We start from the raw sequence: 26404 nt of genomic DNA on the forward strand, positions 1-26404 counted from the left end.
GACGTGTCACATGCGGCAGAAAGAGCAGAATGAATGCGGCCGCGCGCTGTGCGCCGCCATCTTCCGGAGGGGGGAGGGGGGTGGTGGCTCTGGAGAACCGGAGGGGGCTCCGGTGACCAGAGGGCTCCGGTGGACCGGAGGAGGGGTCAGGGGGAGGACATTTCCCTCCGATCTGAAATGTTTGATCATTTCAGATCGGAGGGAAATGACTGCAGAGCCGGCGCCGGCGGCAGTTTTCTGTGCGCTTCGGCGCCATTTTGGATGTCCGGTGGGGGTAGGGGTGGGGGTGGGGGGACTCTCCGGTACCGGGGGCTTTGGGGGCACTAGGGGGTTAGATTTCTTTCTCATCTGACATGTTTGATCATGTCAGATGAAAAAGAAATCAGTTTTACCGGCCATTTCTTTTTTTTTCATGTGTTCGTCGGTATACAGTGTATACCGCCGATCACATGATCGGGGTCCAAAAAAAACACCCCGATTCATAATCTGGGGGGTCTCAGCTACCCCCGGTAGCTGAAACCCCCGAGATTTTCGGTCGCTGGGGGGCGCTACAGGGTTTTTTCGGGCCGCCGCTTTAAAGCGGCGGAACAGAATAAGTACCCTGTTTTGCCGCCGCTTTAAGTCGTACGGCCGTCGTTATGAGGTTAATGGGATATGCTATGTCATGCCGACAGATGGCTTGCTCGCCAATTTTTTTTTATCAGTAGGCAGTTGTCTGGGTATACCAGATGTATATAGATCTGCTTCTTTGATCTGTTTCATACTTTGTTGATGTCCTGGTCCTGAGGAAGAGGTTTTGACCTTGAAACGCGTAGACCGATGAAATAAAAAAAGATGATATTCATCAACATCTCTACATTTTCATTTGGCTGATGCGCGGCATTAACCCCTTCTCTACTTCATTTTGAATGCAAAACCACATCCAAGAAGTTTATTACACTTTAGGTGCACAACAGGAACAAAAGCAATGTGAAGTCAAAAATAAAAATTTTACTTTTTCCCACAAAAATTTTACTTTAACCCCACATATTTCTTTTTCACAAGGATAACAGGAGAAAATACACAGTACAAATTGTTAAACTTCTCCTGAGTACACAAATTTCCCATTTGTGGTGGAAATCTAGTGTTAGGGAGCACAGCAGGGCTTGGAAGGGAAGGTGCGCCATTTGACTTTTTGAATGCAAAATTGTCTGGAATAGATATCGGACGCCATGTTGCAGTTGCAGCGTCTGATTTGCCTAAATAGAGGAGCTTTCCCACAAGTGACCTCATTTTGGAAACTCCACCCTCAATGAATTTGTCCAGATTTTGGTGAGTACCTTGAAGCCACACGTGCTTCACATAATTTTATAACATTTAGCTGTGAAAAAAGAAAATGCATTTTTACCCCGAAAAAATTGCTTTAATATCAAGTCTTAATTTTTTACAAAGACAACAAGAGAAAATACACCTTATAAACTGTTTAGCATTTTCTCCTGAGTTTGGCAGTAACCCATATGTGATATAAATCTATTGTTTAGGCTCATGGCATGGAAGGGAAGGAGTGCCATTTGAATTTTTGAAAGAAAAGTTGGCTGGAATCATTAGCAAACACCATGTTGTGTATAAAGAACCTCTGATGTACCTAAATAGTGGAGCTCCCCCAAAAATGACCTCATTTTGAAAACTAGACCCCTGAAGGATTTTTTTCTAAATGCTTGGTGAGCACTTTGAATCTCTAGGTACTTAACAGAATTTTATAATGTTGAGCCATGAAAATAAAAAAATATACATTTTTAACTACAAAAATGTTGCTTTAACCCCAAATTATTTCCATTAGGGTGACAGGAGATAAAGCACTTTAAATTTGTTATGCAATTTCTCCCGAGTATGCTAATACCCCATATGTGGTTGAAAACTACTTTTGTTGCACAGTACAAAGTGAAGAAGGGAAGGAGAGCCATATTTGAGTTCAGATTTAGTTGGAATGGTTTTCTTGTGCCATGGCACATTGGGAGAGGTGAGACTGAGCAGAGCAGCAGAAACCCCAACAAATGACCCCATTTTACAAACTGCACCCTTCAGTGAATTAATCTAGGGCTGCAGTGACCATATTGACACTACAGGTGTGTCACAAAAATTTATATTGTTATACTATTGGGCAGTGAAGAAAAGATAATTTAATTCTTGCCACTAAAATGTTGTTTTCACCCCAGATTTCTAATTTTCACAAGGGGAATAAATAGAAAAAGCCCCCAAAATGTTACACAATTTCTCTTGAAAGTGGCAATACCCCACATGTGACTGTACAGTACTGTTTGGCCGCACTGCAGGGCTCAGTAAGGAAAGAGCACCATTTGATTTTTGGAGCATAGATTTTCCTAGAACAGTTTGCGGACTCCATTTGCAGAGCCCTTATGTGCCAGAACAGCAGAGTGACCACATTTTGGAAATTACACCCTTCAGGGAGTTCATCTATGGGTGTAGGGGCAATTTAGTCTCTGAAAAACAGCCATGGAGTCAAACACAGTGAATGTTGCAGAACTAAAAAATGGCAAATAAGCCCTTGTCATGTACAGTACATTATAGTGTTCGTACATTGTGCCCAGCTCATCTTCTGGAGACACACACCTTGCAAATAAAGCCGGTTTTCCTCTCTACAACAATGCCAAACAGTTTGACGCTAACGATGGTTTAGGCAAATTATGGGGCTCAGTAGGGAAGGGGGGCATTTGGATTTGGGAGTGCAGATTTTGATGGATTTCTGTTTTTTGGTTTTTTTTTTTGTTTTTTTATTGAGGGGATAGTGTGAAAAAATCCATATTGCTTTTCCAGAGTTTTTGTACTACTAGTAACATGGAAGCCCACAATATTTCAATTAACAAATGATGGATTTGAGTGAAAACTTGTATTTTTGTGGATTCAGTTGACTGTTATTTGGTGGCGATTTGGGGTACATAGCGTTTTGGATCAGTCCACATTGATTCCGTGCTCTTTATGCTGAGCACTTACATTTGTGTTTCCATCGACATGCCTGAAATACATGATTCAAGTGAAACCTCCTATGAGACAACAGAGTTACTCCAGACTCCATTTGGCCTCTATCCATTTTTTTCAAAGGTGAACAAAACTGTTGTTGACTGCACTTCTGTGCACGCCTAAAATAACAGCCAAATGGGACTTCAAAGTGACACTCTCTGCCTCAATACAGTGAATTTTCCTTTGGGATTTTTCTCTGAATCTGTATTTCAGAGATTTACATGTAATCCCCGATGTACAGTAAGCTCTCAGCATATAACACAGAATAAATGTGAGCAAATCAACAGCAGCTGAAAAATTGGCTTTATTTCTTACACTATCCATTGTGTGGTATAAGTAATTACGCAGCTTTATTCCTCATGTCAGTTAGATCACAGCGATACCAGTTTTATATATATACAGTATATATATATACACAGTGTGTGTGTATATATATATATATATATATATATATATATATATATATATAGCAAAAAAAGTGAGGGCAGCACTCTTAAATTTCAAAGAAAGCGCCTTTTAATGGCCCATAGAATATACCAACGTTCAGTCACAAGTGACTTTTTTTCAAGCAGTAAAACAAAATGCACTCAAGTGAGAGTTTTTATACCCTTACCAATTACAAATCTCATTAATGCAATTATTACAAAAAATCATTAATACAAGCATAGTTAGGACATATACAATATCCAAATGTAATCAAAATATATTTCAACATCTCAAATGCAGAAAATAGGTGTACATAATAATAATAATTTTATTCATTTATATAGCGCTATTAATTCCACAGTGCTTTACATACATTGGTAATACTGTCCCCATTGGGGCTCACAATCTAAAGTCCCTATCTGTATGTCTTTGGAGTGTGGGAGGAAACCGGAGTACCCAGAGGAAGCGCACGCAAGCACGGGGAGAACATACAAACTCCTTGCACATGGTGTCCTTGGTGGGATATACCTTTCACATAAGCACTGTTATGCCGGCGTCACACGGGACGATCTATCGTGTGATCGCACGAGCGATCGTACCCGCCCCCGTCGTTTGTGCGTCACGGGCAATTAGTTGCTTGTGGCGCACAAAGTCGTTAACCGCCGTCACTTGCACTTACCTGCTGAGCCATCCTCTTCCTGAAGGGGGAGGGACGTTTGGCGTCACAGCGATGTCACACAGCGACCGGCCAATAGAAGCGTAGGGGCGGAGATGAGTGGACATAAACATCCCGCCCACCTCTTCCTTCCGAATTGCCGGCAGGACGCAGGTAAGCTGTGTTCGTTGTTCCCAGGGTGTCACACGGAGCGACGTGTGCTGCCTCGGGAACGATGAACAACTGGAGCACAGAAGGAGGACCAACATTTTGAAAATGAACGACGTGTCAACGAGCAACGATAAGGTGAGTATTTTTGCTAGTTAACAGTCGTTCAGTAGTGTCACACGGTACGATATGTCTAACGATAACGGATGTGCGTCACTAACGACGTGACCCCGACGACATATCGCCCGATATATCATACCGTGTGACTCCGGCATTACTGTACATAAGCAATTAACACACACCTGTACATCCTAATGGGTTTTTGATTCCCCCATTTCATGTTATAATTCCCAGAGTCTGCAGTGTGATTGTAAAACACACTTGGCATAGTGATAGTTCTGCTTCACATAACTTGTTTTATTTACTGCCCCATTCTATGTCCTGTTGTGTATAAATATGTGACTTCAGATTTTGTGTTATATTGAGCCTGAAGAAGAGACCTGAGTAGTCTCGAAATTTGCTATTATTACCATCTTTTTAGTTAGCCATTAAAAGGTATCAACCACTGAGGACTTCAGTTTTTTTAAGCAATTTTTTGTAAAACACACGTGCATTCGTCTCCTGGCTTCCTGGTTGTAGCTCCCACTCACATATATTGGAACATCAGGTACACCCATAACGCATGTGCACTGGGACATCATGAAAAAACACAATCGCTGCTGTGACTAACTAAAGAAGTAAACGAAAACATACATTTTCAAACACAAAACGTCATGTACTAGTTCCCACCCCTCTAAGAAACCACAAATCCCAATATCTAGAGGATTTTTTTTTACAAAATGTATCCTCTATAAAACTTGGAAAAAACTGTCCATTAGGACACCTTTCCTAAAAATATTAAGGGTTAATATCACTTAAAGGGATAATGACTGGGATGTTTCTTAATCCAAAACATAAAATTGCCATTTTTTTCTCCAAAAAATGTGCAAAAAATTGGGATCATCAAAAGAAAAAATCCAAAACGGACAATTGAATCCAATTCAGTACAAAACAGTGCAGATGATTCTGTAACAAGAAAAAGTATATACTATCAAAAAGTCAAATCTACTCATATTATCATAAAACAGCATATTATCAAAACTGTATAGTAGAAAATAATTCAAGATTCTACACATTCTGTGTAAGAAGAGGATGCATTCACTAAGGGTCACAGGTTCACAACAGATTACCAACCTTAAAATCAACTTTTAATCCATTGGGTTTCCAGGTTTTTAACCTATAAATCCACTGCATTTCTAATTTCTTCAAGATTTTAATTCTATCTCCTCCCCTTCTTGTTATGGGGACATGATCTATCAGTCTGCAGATCCTTTTCTGTATGTTTTTGTTCCGTAAAATGTTTAGGCACCTATTTTCTGTATTTGAGATGTTGAAATATATTTTGATTACATTTGGATATTGTATATGTCCTATTTATGCTTGTATTAATTATTTTTTTGTAATAATTGCATTAATGAGATTTGTAATTAGTGAGTATATAAAAACCCTCACTTGAGTGCATTTTGTTGTACTGCTTGAAAAAAGTCACTTGTGACTGAAACGTTGCTGTATCCTATGGGCTAATAAAAGGCATTTTCTTTGAAGTTTAAACGTGTGCTGCCTTCACTTTTTTTTGCTGTTTATTGGAATCAGGTGAGACTGATTGGAAGGACTTTGCACCACAACAGGTTTTTGCGGGATGAGTTGGAATTTTTATTGGTACCATTTTGGCCCACATAATTTTTTTTTCTTTCTATTCTGCTTTTTTAACATCAAGAAAGAACAGCAATTTAGGAATTGTTTAGGGGTTTAGTTTTTTTTTTTTATGTCGTTCACCTTGGGGTAAAAGTGATAAGATCGCTTTATTCTTCTAGTTAGTAAAACTACAATGATACCACATTTATATAGGTTTTTTATGTTTTGCTCCTTTTACACCATAAGAGCTATTTTATAGGAAAAAAAACGTTTTTGCATTGCTGTATTCTGAGAGCTATAGCTTATTTATTTTTCTGCTGATGCTGCAGGTGTATAGCAGCTATGTTTTTTGCGAGAGAAGATGATTTCTGCAGTAATATTTTTATTCATATACGGTATGTCTTTTTGATCGCGTTTTGCTCCACTTTTTATATCCCATATATGCTTAAAAGACAGGTTTTGCTACTTTTTTCTTTATGGTGTTCAGTGAAGGGGTTAAGTGTGACAGTTTTATAGTTCAGGTTGTTACAGATGCGGTGATAACAAATGTGTGTACTTTTTTATATACATAAATATGACTAAGAGTACATTTTTATTAAAATTTTTTTGTTCTTTATTTTCAGATTTTATTCTTAATATTTTTTCTTTATATTTTTTTTTACTTAGTCTCTGTATGGGACATTATCTTTTGCTGCTCGGATCACAGCCGCACTGTACTGCAATTATTGATCATTGCAGTACTGTGCAGTTGTCAGAGCTGCACTTGTCAGAAGCTTCAGTAATCATGCTGCAGGCATGATATTTGAGGCTTTCCGTAGTCTACCAGAGAGGTAGTCATGATGACCTTGGTTCACCTTGGCAACAATTAAGCCCTAGTCATCACTTCACGGGGGCACTGATTGAAGGAGATAGTCAGTGCGATACCTCTCCCAATCCTCTATGTGTCACGATCAAGATCAATTGTAGAATCTAAGGGGTTAAACAGCCAGGGATGGTGTGGGGACTGTCTTTGGCTGTGAGAGCCGTGACTCGACTATTGGGAAAATCGAGTCCCTGGCTAGAATTGCAGGGGTACATGTTAATGTACCCCAGTGATTGCCTTGACGTACTTATACATCTTTGTTTGAAAGCTACTTCCCTCCCATGCCGTATAGGTATGTCAGTAGTCATGAAAGGGTTAATGGTGTTGCAGTCTCTGTGGCCTTTCAGAAAATGTGTATATACTGACAGACCATGTCAGACTTAGATTGCTCACAGGTGAATTTCGTTTCACTAAGCATGTGACTTATGTAATTGTTTGCACCAAAACTTTTCAGGGGCTTCATAGCAAAAGAAGTGAATACGTATACACATGGCAATTGTTATTTATTTTATCCTGTAAATGAATTTTTTACCTATATTTTTCTCACTTCACTTCCCCAACTTAAACTATTTAGTGCTGATGAGACCCCAAAAATATTTAAACATGAGTTGTAATGTAACGAAATAGGTAAAAAGTCAAGGGAGTGTATACTTTTGCAATGCACTGTATATATGCATATATACAAATGTGTACACACTGTACAGATATACTTTATGCATGCATACATTTTTGCATATACACTTATCACTAAAATGCACATAGACTAGCCATATGTCCTTTAAGTCTATTGTAAGAAAAACACAAAACAAATGTATGTTTGTATTCTTACACTGGACCCAAATAAAACCCTCCCTGACCCGTTATCCTCCTGCTTTGTTTTTACTTCAGTTTTGATAATGTTTTGTTTGAGAATCTCCGGTGCATGCTGGTATTCTAAAGCGGGAGGTCACCAAGAGGCATTGGCAGTGGTCCTTGTTTCCCCACCCTGAAACAAGGCTTCACCAATGACATCCTTTAAAAAAAAAATCTGGTCTAGTCCCTGTTCTACTGAGTTCATACCTCTCAACCATCCCGGGTTCAGCAGGACTGTCTCGATTTGAGAGCTCCCTCCTCTTTTCCCGACTCCTCCTTTCAGTTCAGTGCATAAATTAAATTTTCCTCTGCTTATGCGGGATGGGACTAGAACTCAAGAGCTTTTGAGCTCTTTGTACGTAGGGAGCAGCTCTGCCATTGAGCCACTGCCTGTATTGAGACGCATAGGAGGATTTGGTAATTTTGACCTTATTAAAAAAATTAGAATAATTTTGATTGTGCTTGTTTATTATTTTATTAAAAAGAAAATCACAAATCAGCAAATAACATAGAGATATTTGGTGTCCCAGTAATCGTAACGACCTGAACAACACAGTGATTAGATTTATGTGCATCAGTAAATGGAGGAAAAACATGGCACAATTGATTTTATCTCTACTAAACCCATAAAAAATGTAATACAAAAAATAACGCTGAGCCCGTATTCACACGTAGCGTTAATTCTGCTTTTTTTCTGCAGGTGTCCGCACCACACAGCGCAATCACAATCTTCTCTAATTATTGCGTGTTTACTGCGTTTTTGTATGCATTTTCCCCAATATTTCAGACATGTTTAGTGCTGATGTGAATCCTGGTTTTTAATGCTTTTTAATACTACAGAAAAGCTTTGATTCTGTGATGGCAATTCAGACTTTATAAAGAAGTCTGTAGAGAAATAAAACCCACCATACACGCAAAGTTCAGCGGTGTTGTTTAGATGCTCAGCTGGCGGAGAATTCATGACGTCTCATCCACTATGCTTGGACATTTAGTCTGTGTTCTTATGTAGCATAAATGCTACATTTGGTTTTGATGATTGTGGATGTGATTTCATGAAAAGACATAGCTGAACTCTGTGGTTTTAGTGCGTTATTTTTCTCTAGCGGAACTTAACAAAACATGGAGAAAACTGCAGTTGGAATAATCAGAGAAGACTGTTATTTTGGTATTGTGTAATTTTGTGCACACACACCTGCAGAAAACAAAAAACAGGATTTCTGCAACGTGTCAACACTGCCTTACATGTACAAAATAGGAATATGTCATATAGTGAAGCTTGTTTAAATATGAGAAAGTTCTGGCTGCTATGAATGAATGAACAGTCCTGGGCATCTGCTGAACACTCCTTACTGCCAAATGGGTGTGGCTTAAGGTGTGGCCAGGGGCATGGTCAAAATCTTCCACAGTGCGCACCGCATACTTTCTCCAGTTTTATCTTTCTCTTCTATCTAAAGTTGGGAGGTATGCTTGTGCTTGTTGATCGGATATTTAAACTTTTGACCTCCCAACAAATTTATTGTTGATGACTGCATACTTAAAATCCTCGAGCTATATCATCCAATTTTAAAGAGAACCTGTAATGTTGAAATGGTATTTGATCTGCAGCCTTAATGGTATGCTAAAAAGTAAATTTTATTCACTGAAATCCCTGTTGTTAATGTGTCTATGAACCCAGTGGGCGGTCTTATTCAGTGTATGACTGTGCATGCATAGATAGCTGTCAATCACTCAATAGAACCGCCCACTGCACTCATAAGCATAAAACCACCAGGGATTTTAATGAATAAAATGCAAATTATACTGAACTTTGTGCACAACTTGTATATCATTCTTTTCCATTCCTCCTTCCCTATATCATGCTGTCCACAGATCAGACTGCATTTTTATCATGATAATTTAAATTTGTTATTCAAAGAAAAAGGGTATTGGAAGGGGAGGAAGATGTCACTTTATCCTAATATATTAGAGTTGTAAGTATTCATATACACCCACTCATTCAAACATTTTAATCTTTTGTTATCACTCTGTCTTCTAGTGTTTCTCCGGATGAATACATTTTGCTTGCTTCTGATTTGCAGCAACTGCTTATTGCTGTTACTATACACTCCTGCAGTTCATCTGGATCCCAGTATTTTCGAATTGTTGAGGATTTAATAGTAATACTTGGATATCTGAATGAAAGCAAAAGTGAAAAGTTGCAAAGTAAGAATTTTTTCAATTTAATGTGTTTTAAAGAGAGCTTTTTACCCTAAAATGCCTTTTAAACTACAGTGGCATGGAAAAGTTTGGGCACTCCTGATCAAAATTATTGTTATTGTCAACAGTTAAGCAAGCTGAAGATGAAATGACCTCTAAAAGTCATAAACATAAAGATGACACATTTCCTATTGTATTTTAGGCAAAAATTGTATATTTTTATCTTTTACATTTTAAAATTAACAAAAAAGGAAAGTGGTCCAATGCAAAAGTTTGGGCACCTTGCATGGTTAGTACCTATTAGCACACCCCCTTTGGCAAGTATCACAGCTTATAAATGCTTTGAGGGATTTTCCAGTTCTGTGACATTCCTGGGTCATTTTGCATGCACTTCTGCTCTTTGCATGCTCTTTTTGACTGCTAGCCACAGATTTTTAATAATGTTCAGATCAGGAGACTGTGAGGTTCATTGCAAAATCTTCAGCTTGCACCTTTTGAGGTTGTCTATTATGGATTCTGATGTGTGTTTAGGATCATTACTATTAGAGATGTGGGAACCCACATATTTTAGGCTTCAGTGGGTTCGGCCGGTCTTTTTTTTAAGAAAGAAAAAAAAGTTTGGTCCGAGACCGGACTTAAACCCGAACATCTACCCGGATGCCGAACTCCATAGAAGTCTATGGGTATCCAAACCTTACTTGTAAAATAAAAACGTTAAAGCAGGAGAATATTCTTTACGAGTTCCTGCGTGGCTGTAACTCTACTTCCAGGTCCGCTCATCAGTCCTCATACGTATTCACTGCTCTCCCCACTCACTGGCGGTTCTAATTGGCTGCAGGTAGACCACGACCCCACCCTCTCTAATAGCGCCTGTGATTGATTGGAATTACAGGTGCTGTCTGCGGGCTTATAGTAGAGTGTAAAATAAATTAAAAAAAATGGCATAGGGTCTCCCCTATAGTGATACTAGCACAGATAAAGCCACAACTTCAGACTGCCACAACCAGCTGTGGGCTTATCTTGGCTGTGTATCCAAATAAGGATACAAGCCCAGAATTAGGAATGGGTAGGGGTCTATGAGACACCCATCCCTAATCTAATAAAGGCAATGTGTCACATTGTGTGTGACGCACTCCAGGGCTTTGGGTACTCTGTCCCGGGCTGTATATTTACTGGGACAGTTCACTGGGTGGCCGTTGCTCAATTATGTGACCCTGGGGGTCGCTTAAAATGGTTATGTGCAAGGGAAAAATAAAGATAAAAATAAAATGATTTTCGTGACGCCACTTGCAGTGTGCTGCTATATGGGGAAAGCCACCGCTGCAAAGTCTCTCACTGCTGGGGCTGGTGGTTTTGGGCATCCTAGGTGTAATGGCTCTCGCCAAGTAGAGCTAGGCCCCAGGGGAGGATGTTGGTGGTTGTAGTATATGGGTGCGGACGTGTAGGAAGAACTCAGATGACCAAGTGCTGCGGGTTAACTTGTGCCTTACACACTGCTTTGGAGTTGCTGCCACCCTGTTTGTGCTTATCTTTACCAATCCGGTATTACCTTTGTTCCAGTGCCCGTGTAGTGAACTGGTGAGCTTTACTTACATGCACCCTGTAGTCTGTAGTTGGTGGGTCCCTGTAGCTTGGACCTGTTTTGGGGTTCCCTCCTGTTGTCTCTGTCCTGGCTCGTACAGTAGGCAGCTTGAACCTCTCATAGGTCTGACCTCTGTCACTGATCCCAGGTTCCATCTTTGCTGCTGTGCCCCGGACACTAATGTCGGTAAGGTCCTTGATGGTCCCCTCACGGTACAGATTATCAGGCGAGCCTAAAGCGTCCTCTTGAACTAAGGTTCTGTACCCTGTCGCTGCTTGGTCCAGTGAGTACTTCTGCGTACTCTCTTTGGCAACCATACTCCTTTTTACTCAGTAGGTCACTATACACTTTCCCGTCAGCATGTCAACTTCTGACTGACCGTATCTGGTTACTTTCTATCTGAAAAAATGTCTGTAGTCTGTACACTTCACTGACTAGCCCCTCCTCCTCCCAGGTATCTGACTAGTGGATTGGATGCGTCCCAGTCTATAGGTGACCACCAGTCAAGTCCATGTCTAGCCTGTCACCCAGTGTGTAGTTTTGTGTGTGTGTTGTGGTGTTTTACCAGCACTGGTCTTCCAGGAATCCGGGGTTGGATGTAGTACCCTGTGGCACCTGTCAGTGGCGCCACATGTGGATTACAGCGGCGCCACATGTGGATTACAGCGGAACTTCAATGGTCTTTTGGAGGTTAATAAAGAGAGGAAATAGAGTGCTGTATTTTATTTTAAATAAATCATTTTTGTTGGTGTTTGTGATTTCCTTTTACTTATACGATTATTGATGGTGGGGTCTCATATACCTCTAGTTTTCACTAATTCTGGGCTTAGTGGCAGTTCAGAGCTTTCATTAACCCCTTATTAGCATAATGCCACTGCACCAGGGCAATTGGGAAAAGCTGGGTAAAGCACCGGGATTGTTGCATCTAATGGATGCGACATTTCTGGGGCAGCTGCAGGTTGCTATTCTTAGGCCGGGGGGGTCCCAATAACCACACGGACAGTATCTGCGATTCCAACCAGTGACAGGCGCTGTTAGAGAGGGTGGGGGCATAGGCTACAGGCAGCCAGCCAGAGCTGCCAGTGGGCGAGGAAAGAAGTGAATATGTATGAGGACTGATCAGCGGACCCGGACGTAGTGTTACAGTCGCGCGGGAAGCTCGGTAAGTGTATTCTACGGCTTTAACCCTCTTGTTTGTTTGTATCTTTTGTTTTATTTTCTATCGAAGTGGCCGAACCCGAACTGTAACATGGACTTTCCTGAAAAGTCTCTGTCCGGGTCTGGGATCCGAGCACCTGCTATTCGGTATGGACGCCGAACTTTACAATTCGGGTTCACTGATCACTGATCATTATCAATCTGTAGAACCCATCCTCTTTTCAATTTCAGCTTTTTTTTACAGATAGTGTTATGTTTACATAAAGAATTTGTTGAAATTTAATTGAATCCATTCTTCCCTCTTCCAATTGCCTGCAACACAACCCCAACGCATGATTGATCCACCTCCATGCTTAATGGTTGGCGAGGTATTCTTTTCCTGAAATTCTGTGCCCTTTTCCCCCCACACATATGTTTGATCATTGTGGCCAAAGAGTTCAATTTTAACCTCATCGGTCCATAGGACTTGTTTCCAAAATGCATCAGTCTTGCTTGGATGTTCTTATGCATACTTCTGACTCTGAAGTATATGTATATCATGAGGATGCAGGAGAGGTTTTCTTCTGATGACTCTGATTGAAGGTCATATTTGTACAGGTTTCTCTGAACAGTAGCAGGAGAACAATGTACCACAACTCCAGAGTCTGCTTAATCTTCCTGAAAGTCTTTTGCAGTCAAGCGTTGATTATGATTTGCCTCTCTAGCAATCCAACGAGCAGCTCTCTTGACCTCCACTGTTCCTGTTAACTGTCATTTCTTAATTAAAGTTTGAACTGAGAAAAGGGCAACTTGAAAATACAGTGCTATCTTCTTTTGGCTTTCTCCTGCTTTCTAGGCCTCCACCATTTTCATTCTCAGAGTGCTACATAACTGCTTTGACAAATCCATGGCTGCCGTGTTTTGACAAGAGGTTAGAGGAGGCTTGGTTTTTGCCTAAGAAAATATCTTTAAATTCCTATGCAAATGGGGGGGGGGTTACAGTGCACCATTAGTGTGGCTTAGAGCTTAGTGTTAGTGCACTGTTACTCCCCCTAATTTTGCACCATGAGGTCGCTACTAGAGTTGAGCGCGGTTCGTGGTTCTCCAGTTCGCGGCTCGAGTGATTTTGGGGCCTGTTCTAGATCGAACTAGAACTCGAGCTTTTTTGCAAAAGCTCGATAGTTCTAGATACGTTCGAGAACGGTTCTAGCAGCAAAAAAACAGCTAATTCCTAGCTGGCTTTCCGCTGTAATAGTGTAAGTCACTCTGTGACTCACACTATTATGAAATTTCAGTGTATAGTGTGCGTGAACAGCGCCTTCAGATCACTGCTGTATGGATAATGGCGATCGACATTTTTTTTTTTTCCTTGTCTTCCTTCCCTAAGCGCGCACGTGTAGTGGGGAGGGCCAGCATGTCAGCCAATCCCAGACACACACACAGCTAAGTGGACTTTTAGCCAGAGAAGCAACGGCATGTGTGATAGGATGTCCATGTCACATGTCCCTGCATTATAAAACCGGACATTTTCCTCCAGCACGCCATTATCTGCCTTCTGCGTCCTTGGTGTCAGACATCACTGGCGCAGCTCCGTCCTGAGTCCTATCGCCGATACTGCTGTATGCGCTCCATACACAGCGCTGGACAGCTTAGGGAGAGCACTTTCTATCAGTCATTTTAAGTGCTCGTACCGGCAGGGTCAGAGCCATAGGTGACAGGTCCTGAAAACAGAGACAGCGTCTGTGTAGCTAAGGTCAGGGATTTCCGCACTGCATTTCCCCATTAGGAGGGAATAGAAAGGCAGGCTTCCATTCCTCTACCCAGAGCCCCACAACCCTGGCACTGTACCCTCCTGTCCTCTGCACACTCCAACTCATTATAACTAAGCCATTATACTAGCAAACACTGAGTGTACCTAGTGTCATCCTAAACGTGGCTATTGGACTTCTGTATAGTCCCAGTAGTGCACAGATATTTGCAGCACCTCTGCCTGCATTGCACACTGAAACTCATTGTTACTAAGCCATTATACTAGCAAACACTTAGTGGCATCCTAAACGTGGCTGTTGGACTTCTGTATCGTCCCACAAGTGCAAAGATATTTGCAGCACGTCTGCCTGCATTGCACACTCCAACTCATTAGAACTAAGCCATTATACTAGCTAACACTGAGTGTACCTAGTGGCATCCTAAACGTGGCTGTTGGACTTCTGTATAGTCCCAGTAGTGCAAAGATATTAGCAGCACGTCTGCCTGCATTGCACACTCAAACTCATTGTTACTAATACATTATAATACCAAAAATTGAGTAAACTTAGTGGCATACAAGAAGTGGCTGTTGTACTCCATTAGTGCCCCACTGGTGCAAATCTATGTGCAGCACCTCTGCATGACACCCTCCTGCTCTGTTTTTAATAAGCTATAATGATAGCAAAAAATGCTGCCATTTAGTGGCATCATAGAACTGGCTGTTGTATTTCATTATTGTCCCACTGGTGCCAAGCTATTTCTATCACCTGTGCAGGACACCCTCCTGCTCTGTTTTTAATAAGCTATAATGATAGCAAAAAATGCTGCCATTTAGTGGCATACAAGAAGTGGCTGTTGTATTTCATTATTGTCCCACTGGTGCCAAGCTATTTCTAGCACCTCTGCATGACACCCTCCTGCTCTGTTTTTAATAAGCTATAATGATAGCAAAAAATACTGCCATTTAGTGGAATCATAGAACTGGCTGTTGTATTCCATTAGTGTCCCACTGGTGCCAAGCTATTTCTAGCACCTCTGCATGACACCCTCCTGCTCTGTTTTTAATAAGCTATAATGATAGCAAAAAATGCTGCCATTTAGTGGCATACAAGAAGTGGCTGTTGTATTTCATTATTGTCCCACTGGTGCCAAGCTATTTCTATCACCTGTGCAGGACACCCTCCTGCTCTGTTTTTAATAAGCTATAATGATAGCAAAAAATACTGCAACTTAGTGGCATACAAAAAATGGCTGTTGGACTCCTTTATTGTGCCACTTGTGCCAAGCAATCTCAAGCACCTCTGCATTCTACCCTCATGCACATTTAGCTATGCTAATTTTATAGCAAACTCAGGGAATTCCTTGCTGCATTTGATCATTAGGAGGGATATAAAGTGAGGCTTCTTTTACTGTCCTGGTACCCACAGAACACGGCCACTGTACCCATCTGTCCACTTTTGCCACGCTATTTAATTTGCCCAAAGAGCTGACTCTTTTTCTGCCATCCTAAAATTGTCTGGAATACTAAGTTAGTGTTCCTTTGCTGCCAAGCAAGGTACAACACATGTGCATTCTACACTCCTTTCCATTTCTGGAATGCAATTATTAACTGCAGGTAGTCCAGCCAATCTGTGACGAAGGTGCAGGCGTGGATATAATGTAGCCTGCATCCAATGATGGTTCTCTCGATGTCTGACAGCTCAACAATACCTTCTGTTTCCACTTCCAAAACAAGTGATGACCTGCCAAACACACTCCCTGTTGCGGGTAAAGGAGTGGAAGTTCAGTGTGAAAAACCATGTGTGACTGCTGTCCCCACAGTCACAGAGATTGAAGAGCACGCAGATGCACTTGATGGGGCAGGCGGTGGTTGCACAGGCACGCTAGGCCGCATTGTAGCACAGTGAAATTCACATTGCGAATTATGCTTCATTTTAAGTCGTGTACAGGGTGGGCTCCCCAGTATGCAGCAAAACCAGGCAACAGGAAAAGGACTCTAGGCAGTTGGGTTGATAAATGATTGTTTAACTTTACCAAAACAAACAATAAGAACCATGCATACAATTTAAATAATTGAACAATCTATTCTGTTGCCTACTACCTGCTAATCCCTCTGTGTAGCAGTAATTGTGTGTTTGTGCGTGTGTGTGTGTGTGTGTGTGTGTGTGTGTGTGTGTGTGCGAACACGACTTACCAGTGGCGCATCACAAGAGCTTCCAAGTTATCTACCTAAACATAGACAAAACACATTACCCTCCCTGAATACCCTTGTTAGTTGAAACCTCACAGATAATGCAGATGATAACAGTGTGAATGCAAACCACACAGCTCTGCAACACAGTCAGGGAAATCTTGAAAAGCAACAGTCAATGCAAACATGTGTTGCTGTCCCTCTATGATTTTAACTGTACGTGACAATTTGACAGTGCAGAGGCAGCAAGTCTTATTGTCTATATAGTCGGCCTACCCAGAACAGATATGTGTTTTGCTAATAAAACAAAGTGTTGCGTGCCCGCATTATTGTCTGGGCACAGCCTACCGTACCCGGGTACTGTGATGTCCAGTTGCCAGAAATACAGACTTTACGCTCCTCTCACGGTAAACAGTATAGACAGCACCGTAAGAATGTTGGTCTGTGGCACAGGATGCTGCTCACTGACGTTACAGTGCTCATCATCAAAGTACAACACAACTCCCCTCACAATTGAACAAACTGTTTCTGCGGTGGCTCCTTGCTGTAACACACACCTTTAGCTTTTCCTTCTGTTCATAGACAGCATCTCCAAGTCCACACCCGAAGAGCAATTTTATATTGCTATAGTGACCAAAGGCAGATCCAAAAAAACAGCAGCCCCTTGTGTGTAGTCTGCAACAATGCATGCAATGAACGGCAAATAAGCATATTGCGTTGACAGTTGCTAAAGCTGAGCAATACACCTTCACGCTGTCAATTCATATCCATGTGATACTTCATGGAGGAAGTACTCAAAAGTGTGAGTTTTTGCCTTCTACTTACAGATTGTTGACAAATCTTACAGATTCCATGACTTGGGTGATCCTTTGCGATGTCCAAAAATTCACAGGCTAGGCAAGGCTTACAGCCCATGCGACCTGCATAGCCAACACGACTTCTGCTCAGAGGCAAAGTTGTGGCCCATGATTCAGTTGTTGACGTGCTTCCAGTACTTTGTCTCTGGCCAGGAAGACGCAACGTAACCTCGTCGTCAGTAGCATCCTCCTCCACCTCCTCTGCTGACCTCATCGACTGGCTGACTTTGGTTTGACAGTAAAGGCCCTGTCACACACAGAGATAAATCTGCAGAAGATCTGTGGTTGCAGTGAAATTGTGGACAATCAGTGCCAGGTTTGTGGCTGTGTACAAATAGAACAATATGTCCATGATTTCACTGCAACCACAGATCTGCCAAAGATTTATCTCTGTGTGTGACAGGGCCTTTAGTGTGGTCTCCAACCTCATCAATCACCCTGTGTGTTTTCATTCCCCTTGTCCTGAGTCCTCCGAGACAACCTCTTCCTGCCCTGACCGAATGGTAAAGTTGTCGTTTTAATCAGGTATCTGTGCTCCTCATCATGTTCCCCATTGTCTCCACCAGGAGGATTTACTTTGTTGAAATGATGGTGTAGATTAGGCTCAGCACCTTCTTCATCGGGGCCTGGATCCCACTCATAAAGCTTCTGGTTATCTGCGCAGATCATTTCCCCTGTCTCATGGAACTCGCTACCTCAACACGTCAGATTATCTGCTACACCCGCAAGCTTCAAACTGAATCTAAAAACTCATCTGTTCAGAAATGACTATAACCTTCAATGACACCACCACCATACGTACTTGACGCTCAACCTAAACAACTCCTACTGTCTCCTCCCAAAAATCCTTTAGAATGTAATCCCGTAAGGGCAGGGCCCTCTTCCCTCTGTACCAGTCTGTCTGTAGTTACTTGTATATGTATTCTGTATGTAACCCCCTTCTCATGTACAGCACCATGGAATCAATGGTGCTCTATAAATCAATAATAATAAAAATAATAATAACTTCCTTGTCTGTACTCATTGCAGCTTTGGAGCAGACCTCTGATTCCCAGGCTATAGTGCGACTGAACAGCTATGCAAACTCAACCATCTCTGTCACCCCATACTCAGCAGGGCTGGTGGAAACTTGAGAGCTGTTAGGAAGCAAGTGCGATTGGATTGACACCACAGAGGAATGGAGTATTTGGGATCTTGAAATTGGGGTGGAGGAGAGGCCACTTTATGGAGCAATTCAGATCCATTGAAGCAGCTGCTGATTTGGCCTCATCTACATTTGTTAGCGATGGTCGTGTCCATGAAAAAAGGGATCATATCAGATTATCCATGGGAAGAAGTACACCTGTTCTTTTTGATGTTATTTGTTGTTACAAAACGGTGACGCCTTAAACGCAAGCAGCCTGCTGCGGTTTCAGTTGCGCCCAGGCATCAGCTGCCATTTTGGCCTGTGCCTCGGGTTGTCCAGCTGGCTACTTTCTCCTCCACGTCTAAGTGTGGAGAGGCAGCTAGTGCGCATGCGTGTGCCGATTTACCCCAGCCGCAGCCTAACTCCAGTGTTTCGCCTAGTGAGTATGCTCAGCCTGACTGTGCCATTCCTGAGGCTAAGTCTTCATTTCGGGCTACAGCGCTTGCTCCCACACTTAGTGCAAAAAGCCTCTTTGCACAGGTACTTGCACTCCGTGCCGGGTCTAAGTCCTGTGTTGTGCCTAGACACCATGCTAAAGCTGATAGTCTTTTTTCAGAGACTGTATTTCATGCAACTGACCATGGTCAGGCACTTACTGCATCATAAACTAGGTCCGGTAATGAACTCTTTGGCCCTGCCCCTGATGTGGGGGGCCCATTTAGACCACAGGGCATCAGGTGTCCTGACGATGTGGCCAGGCCACTCCCAAATGGCTTGCAGAGGCCCGCCCCTATGACTTGTCACCTCATTATTGATGGTCAGACGATGACTGGTGAGGTGTTTGGGTCATGACAGCTATGAGGTCATCATTGAAGTTGCGGTTCCAAATAGGACGCTAGTTATGCCACTCATGACGTATCACTCTGCTTTTGTCTCCAGGAGGTGCATTGTGGTCCACCCTGGTTTGTGGCGGACCCAAGTTATAAAAGGGGCTGGAGACAACAAGGAGGTGCGCAGTCTTCTATTATGCTCCGAAAGAGCACACCTCCATGTGTTGAACCTATTGCGGCTTTAGGCCAGAGGTAGGCAGGGATAGGGCGTCGATGCAGGCCGCCACCACAGTTGGTAACGCAGAACAGTTAAGACCAGCTCCTGTCCTACAAGTGCTGCTTGTGCAGCCCAGTGGCATTAACAGGCCTGCTGCTGCTGATGCGCCTGCTGTTCACAGGTGTGGCCCCAATGCACACGGTCAGCGTCCTGAATAGCTCCTGTGATGTTAACAGGGAGTTCCTGGGCTGGGTGGGCGTGTGGACCCTGTTACGCTAACAGGGCTCCCAGTCTCAAGATCCGAGTGGCGTCTAACTTGGTTCAGGCTACTATTCGTTTCATAGCCACACAGCTCTGTATCCTCCACCGAACCTTCCAGTTGCCAACCTCTCCTTTTCCATCTGGGAGCACGGTGGACACTGACTGCTGATGGGGATATATACCTTTCTCTTTCTTTTCTTATTAATTTTCGTTGTATAGCGGTAACATAGTATATACCACCTTATCCAAATCTGCCAGTCCCACCGTAACAGATGGTGTTTCTTCATCAAATGTTACTTTTGCTTAACCACCAAACCCACGGACCAAAACTTTTTTCCCCTTTCCAACACACCTGTTCCCCTTTTCACCCGCATCTGTCCTTTTTCAGCTCATTTTGTATATGACCAAAAGTGCAACTCTGCAGGGACACCGTACTCAATGGCATCTCAACACAACAGCCAGCCCTCAGTCCCTCAGATGTGGACAAGTAAAAGACCATTTCCTCCTATCCATGACAAAGCGTTGAGATTCACTCTGTGCAGCACTGGTGTTTAGTTGAAAAACAGATTGAAGATTGCGTAACACCTTCTGAAGATACTCCTGTACACGTGCGTCCCTTTATATGGCAGGAATTATTTCGCCAAATTTTGTCTTGTACCGGGGATCTAACAGTGTGGCAACCCAGTAGTTAGCATTACTTCGAATTCCTACAATCCGAGGGTCATGTTGTAGGTAGTGCAGCAAGAAGATGCTCATGTGTCTTGTGCATCCAGGAGGACCAAGTCCTTGGTGTGTTGGTGGCAGAGAGGTGAGAATCGTGCCTCCTTCCTCTGCCCTCTCCCCCCAACCTCGCACAACCGAAATGTGAGCAAGCTCTCACTCATCTGCTGAGTCTTCCATGCCCATCGCAAGTTCGTCCTCCATTTCTTCATGGCTCCTGCACCTTCCTCAACAATTTTTGCTGATACTATGCGCCCTTGTTAATCCCTATCCCCCACCATAACTGCTGCCTAGGTGCCGCTTACCGTATGGACCTTGTAGATCTTATTATCCCTTCTGCATATGACTCCTCCTGTACTTCCTCACCTTCCTCTTGGACCAATACCTGACTCCGAATAATGCTTACAGTGTGCTCCATCATGTAGATGACCAGAATTGTCACGCTGAGAATGGCATTGCCAGTGCTAAACATCTTCGTCGACATTTGTAAACTGTGTAGAAGGGTGCATAGGTCCTTGATCTGACACCACTCCAGCAGCGTGATCTGCACCACCTCTGGAACAAGTTAGCCCAGGGTATATATGATACCGTATTTCAGCAGGGCTCTGTGGTGCTGCCACACACGCTGCAACATGTGCAGATTCCAATTTCTGCGTGTCGGGACATCGCATTTCCGGCGTTTAACCGCCAGACCCTAAGACTTCCGGAGCGATGACAGTTGTTGAGCTGCTGGGTGCGAAGGATGAAAGTGAGCACACAGCAGCGTGCCCGCTGCACAAGGCCATGTAGGCCGGGATGGTATTTTAAAAATTGCTGGACAACCAGGTTCAACACGTGAGCCATACAAGGCACGTGTGTCAAATTGCCCTGAAGAAGGGTCGCAGACTGGTTTGCATCATTGTCGCACCCGACCTTCCCTGACTGCTGGTTGACTGTACACAACCATTGATGAAACTCGGTCTCACTCTCCAGAGCTAACCATCCACAATTCCTCAGCGGTGTCTCACATTTCCCCTACATTTCAAAGTAAACATTTGACCGCCTGATGGCCTTGAGCTCTGCTGCCAGCATAGTAAGGAGGTGTGTGGGATTCCTTGGGCGCAGTTACAAGGAAGGGTGGCCTGACCACACAGGGTTTGGGCCGAGGTGGAGGACCCACACGAGGTTGAGGAGGCAGAAGCAGTGGAGGAACTTGTACATACAGAGGAAGGATTGACATACAAGTCGTGGGGACGGCAAGACTTGTACAGCAAACCCTTCTCCATCTCTCACCATAGTTACCCAGTGCCCAGTCAGCAACATGTAACTCCCCTGTCCATGCTTACTGGTCCAAGTATCTGTGTTGAAATGCACCCTGTCACACACAGATTTTCTCAAGGAATTGGTGAGGTTGTGTGCGACCTACTGTGGTAGCGCGGGCACGCCTTTCTTGGAGAAGGAGTGACGACTGGCCATCGGCTCTTGGGGCACTGCAATGGGCATAAGGTCTCGAAAATCCTCGGTCTCAAAAGGGTGTAAAGGCAGCCTTTCTGTTGCCAACAAGTTGCAGATGATGAAACTCAACCTCGTAGGCATGTCATGCCCTTCGAAAATCATGTAAAACATAGCGAGGGGACTCCAACCACAGTCTCTCTCGTTGCCACTAATTGGGCCACACACACCCCACTTGACTGGCATCAGTTGACCCCCCTTTTGAAAAAGAAAAAGATGTTTTGCATGAAGCACTCTCAAAAATACGCGTGCCTTTCCCGTCCCCTGGCTGACCCAGGGGAAGAAAAGTCCTCTGAGAGCCATGACTTGTTCATCTTGGTTCTTTTCGGAAACACAGCGAGGGGACTCCAACCACAGTCTCCCTCGTTGCCACTAATTGGGCCACACACACCCCACTTGACTGGCATCAGTTGACCCAATTTTCAAGATGAAAAAGATGCTTTGCATGAAGCACTCTCAAAAATATGCGTGCCTTTCGCCTCCCCTGGCTGACCCAGGGGAAGAAAAGTCCTCTGAGAGCCATGACTTGTTCATCTTGGTTCTTTTCGGAAACACAGCGAGGGGACTCCAACCACAGTCTCTCTCGTTGCCACTAATTGGGCCACACACACCCCACTTGACTGGCATCAGTTGACCCCCCTTTTGAAAAAGAAAAAGATGCTTTGCATGAAGCACTCTCAAAAATACGCGTGCCTTTCCCGTCCCCTGGCTGACCCAGGGGAAGAAAAGTCCTCTGAGAGCCATGACTTGTTCATCTTGGTTCTTTTCGGAAACACAGCGAGGGGACTCCAACCACAGTCTCCCTCGTTGCCACTAATTGGGCCACACACACCCCACTTGACTGGCATCAGTTGACCCAATTTTCAAGATGAAAAAGATGCTTTGCATGAAGCACTCTCAAAAATATGCATGCCTTTCGCCTCCCCTGGCTGACCCAGGGGAAGAAAAGTCCTCTGAGAGCCATGTCCACATTGTCAGTGGACAGACACGTGTGCTTATCTGCCAGCAGACCCCCAGCAGCACTGAAGACAGGTTCCGAGAGAACGCTGGCTGCAGGACACGACAAGATCCCCAAGGCGTACGTGGCGAGCTCAGGCAATTTATCAAGATTGGAAGCCTAAAATGAGCAGGGCTCAAGTTGCACAATAATGGAATCGATGTTTCCTTGCATATACTCATATATCTGTGTGTCCTCCTCTTTTTCCTTGTCCAGCTGTTTTGTTTTCACATGAGTATATGTCCTTGTCACTTTCCCATGTGTTTGTGTTGTGTTGTGAGTTATTTGTCACCTTTTGGACATCTTTGAGGGTGTTTTCTAGGTGTTTTTATGTGTTTGTGAACGCCTGCCATTGTTTCCTATGTGGTTCGAGTTCGGTTCGTCGAACGTTCGACGAACCGAAGTCAAACGGGACCTCCGTTCGGCGAACCGACCTCGAGCCGAACCGGGACCGGTTCGCTCATCTCTAATGCACACACACAGCTCTGACACACACACACAACTCTGACACACACACACACAGCTCTGACACACACAGCTTTGACACACACAGTTTTTACACACACACACACACAGCTCTGACACAAGCGCACACACACACAGCTCTGACACACACATCTTTGACACACACACAGCTCTGACACACACACAGCACTGACACACACACTGCTCTGACATACACACACACACAGCTCTGACACACACATCTTTGACACACACAGCTCTGACACACACACTCACAGCTTTGACGCACACAATCAAAGCTTTGACGCACTCACAGCTCTGACACACACACTCACAGCTCTGACACACACAGCTCTGACATACACAGCTCTAACACACACAGCTCTGACTTGCACACACAGCTCTGACATACACACAGTTCTGACACACACAGCTCAGACACACACACAGCTGAGACACACACACAGCTCTGACACACACACAGCTCTGACAGACACACAGCTCTGACACACACACAGCTCTGACACACACAGCTCTGACACACACTGACAGCTCTGACACACACTGACAGCTCTGACACACACTGACAGCTCTGACACACACTGACAGCTCTGACACACACAGCTCTGACACACACAGCTCTGACACACACAGCTCTGACACACACAGCTCTGACACACACAGCTCTGACACACACAGCTCTGACACACACAGCTCTGGCACACACAGCTCTGACTCACACAGCTCTGACACACACAGAGCTCTAACACACAGAGCTCTGACACACACGGACAGCTCTCACACACAGCTCTGACATACACACACAGCTCTGACATACACACAGCTCTGACATACACACAGCTCTGACACACACACAGCTCTGACACACACTGACAGCTCTGACACACACTGACAGCTCTGACACACACAGCTCTGACACACACAGCTCTGACACACACAGCTCTGACACACACAGCTCTGACACACACAGCTCTGACACACACAGCTCTGACTCACACAGCTCTGACTCACACAGCTCTGACTCACACAGCTCTGACTCACACAGCTCTGACTCACACAGCTCTGACTCACACAGCTCTGACATACACACACAGCTCTGACATACACACACAGCTCTGACACACACACAGCTCTGACACACACACACAGCTCTGACACACACACACAGCTCTGACACAGACACACACAGCTCTGACACACAGCTCTGACACACACACACACACAGCTCTGATACACAGACACACACAGCTCTGACACAGACACACACAGCTGTGACACAGACACACACAGCTGTGACACAGACACACACAGCTGTGACACAGACACACACAGCTCTGACACAGAGACACACAGCTCTGACACAGAGACACACAGCTCTGACACAGACACACACAGCTCTGACACACACACACACACACACAGCTCTGACACACACACACACAGCTGTGACACACACACAGCTCTGACTCACACACAGCTCTGACACACACACAGGCAGCGCTGTGTTGGAGGATGCTGGCTGGTGCTGTGGCTCCTTTTCATCTGTGGGTCTCGAGCCCACTGTGTGGTAGCTCCACCCACAGATGAACTTCAAATCAGGAACATGCAGCGAACACTGTGGACTGCGTGCCCGTGTGGGTTAAAGGGACGGCAGCCACACTTTCCTGCCAAGCACTGCGGTCCCTGGAACGTGGCCCAGGGGCTACGGAACTGACTGGCCCATGGCTGTTCAGGGCCCTGACACTTGTTGATAAAGTGGCGGCCACACAGATGGTAGTGGGTAGGGCCATATTTTGCCTTCATGCTGCCCCTAGGTACTGTAAGTGGTTGCGCCCCTCACTGTCAACGTAAAACTACGAGTCTCTGCACACAACATTATTTAAGGCGGATCTACTCTGTAACACACTTGAAAAAGTGGTAAAATGCTAAAAGAATGAAGATCAGCACTTGCTGTGTGACGCCCCTAAACTAGTCAGGGTGTCACATAGTACTGCACCCTCTTTTTTTGCTGCAGGACTCAACCCCTCATCGTTCTGGGTTCCCAACTTATGGTACTGCCTCCATCTGCACCCAAATCCCAACCAGACCTCACATCACACCCTGTCAGACACACCAGTGGGCTGCCTAGCTGGAATAGGGCCGCCCACCTAGGGGTCAGGTAGGCTGGTGGGAGGGAAGTGAGCAGAGTGGTGTTAGCCCTCAAGAAGTGAGGGGTTGAGGGAGTAGTGGCTCCCTGTATGTAGTTGGTTGGGTTGCAGACGGTGGTCTGGGCCCGGAGGAGTCAGAGACCAGCTCGCAGGGTATTAAGGCTGGGTGCCTGGACCCGGTCTTGGAGGACGGACAACATCTCAAGCCTAATAATCGGTCCAGGACCGAAAGCACGGTGGGGTACAGGACTCTAGGTCAGGGAGTAGCTTCAGGCAACCCGGCAATTAGCCTGTGGAAGATAGTGTTTTCATGTATTGTCCACAAGAAGCTCAGAGATCAGGAGCACTAGCGCACAACAAGGGGGATAGGGCTTTCCAATCTATGCAGCCTGCAAAAATCCCAAGCGTGAGCCCCTGAGAGCACAGCTCCACTACCAACAAGTAGGGAGCGGGACCCAAACAGCTTTAAACCAACGGGCCACCAGAACATTCCAAAATTTGTGCACAAAGGCAGGCTCTGGACCATCCGGCAGTACCAGAGGAGACGGACACATGGACGAGCTCCCCCAAGAGGGCAGTGGCACCCAGAGACTTGGTTTACCTTTGTGTCAGAGTCTGCTTTGCGATCGCAGCATTACCAACACTGCCTTACTGAGTACGCTGTCCTCCCCTGCTTCCAGTCTGCACCACGCTCCTTACCAC

The 26404-nt window shown here is 44.4% G+C and overlaps 1 protein-coding gene across 6 annotated transcripts in view; it reads left to right on the plus strand.

The window, feature by feature from the left end:
* The window catches only part of LYST (lysosomal trafficking regulator), a 1763279-nt gene that overhangs the window by 825157 nt on the left and 911718 nt on the right, over positions 1-26404 (plus strand). For all 6 annotated transcript variants that reach the window (XR_012751618.1, XM_075339737.1, XM_075339736.1 and 3 more), the window contains exon 26: positions 9751-9917. Coding sequence is in view for 5 of the 6 variants with exons in the window: in XM_075339737.1 (XP_075195852.1) it covers positions 9751-9917 (167 nt within the window). In the remaining variant the exon portion in view is untranslated. The remainder of the gene's footprint in view (positions 1-9750; positions 9918-26404) is intronic.

This window comes from Anomaloglossus baeobatrachus, chromosome 3 (assembly GCF_048569485.1).
Source record: "Anomaloglossus baeobatrachus isolate aAnoBae1 chromosome 3, aAnoBae1.hap1, whole genome shotgun sequence".
Classification (NCBI taxonomy): Eukaryota; Metazoa; Chordata; class Amphibia; order Anura; family Aromobatidae; genus Anomaloglossus; species Anomaloglossus baeobatrachus.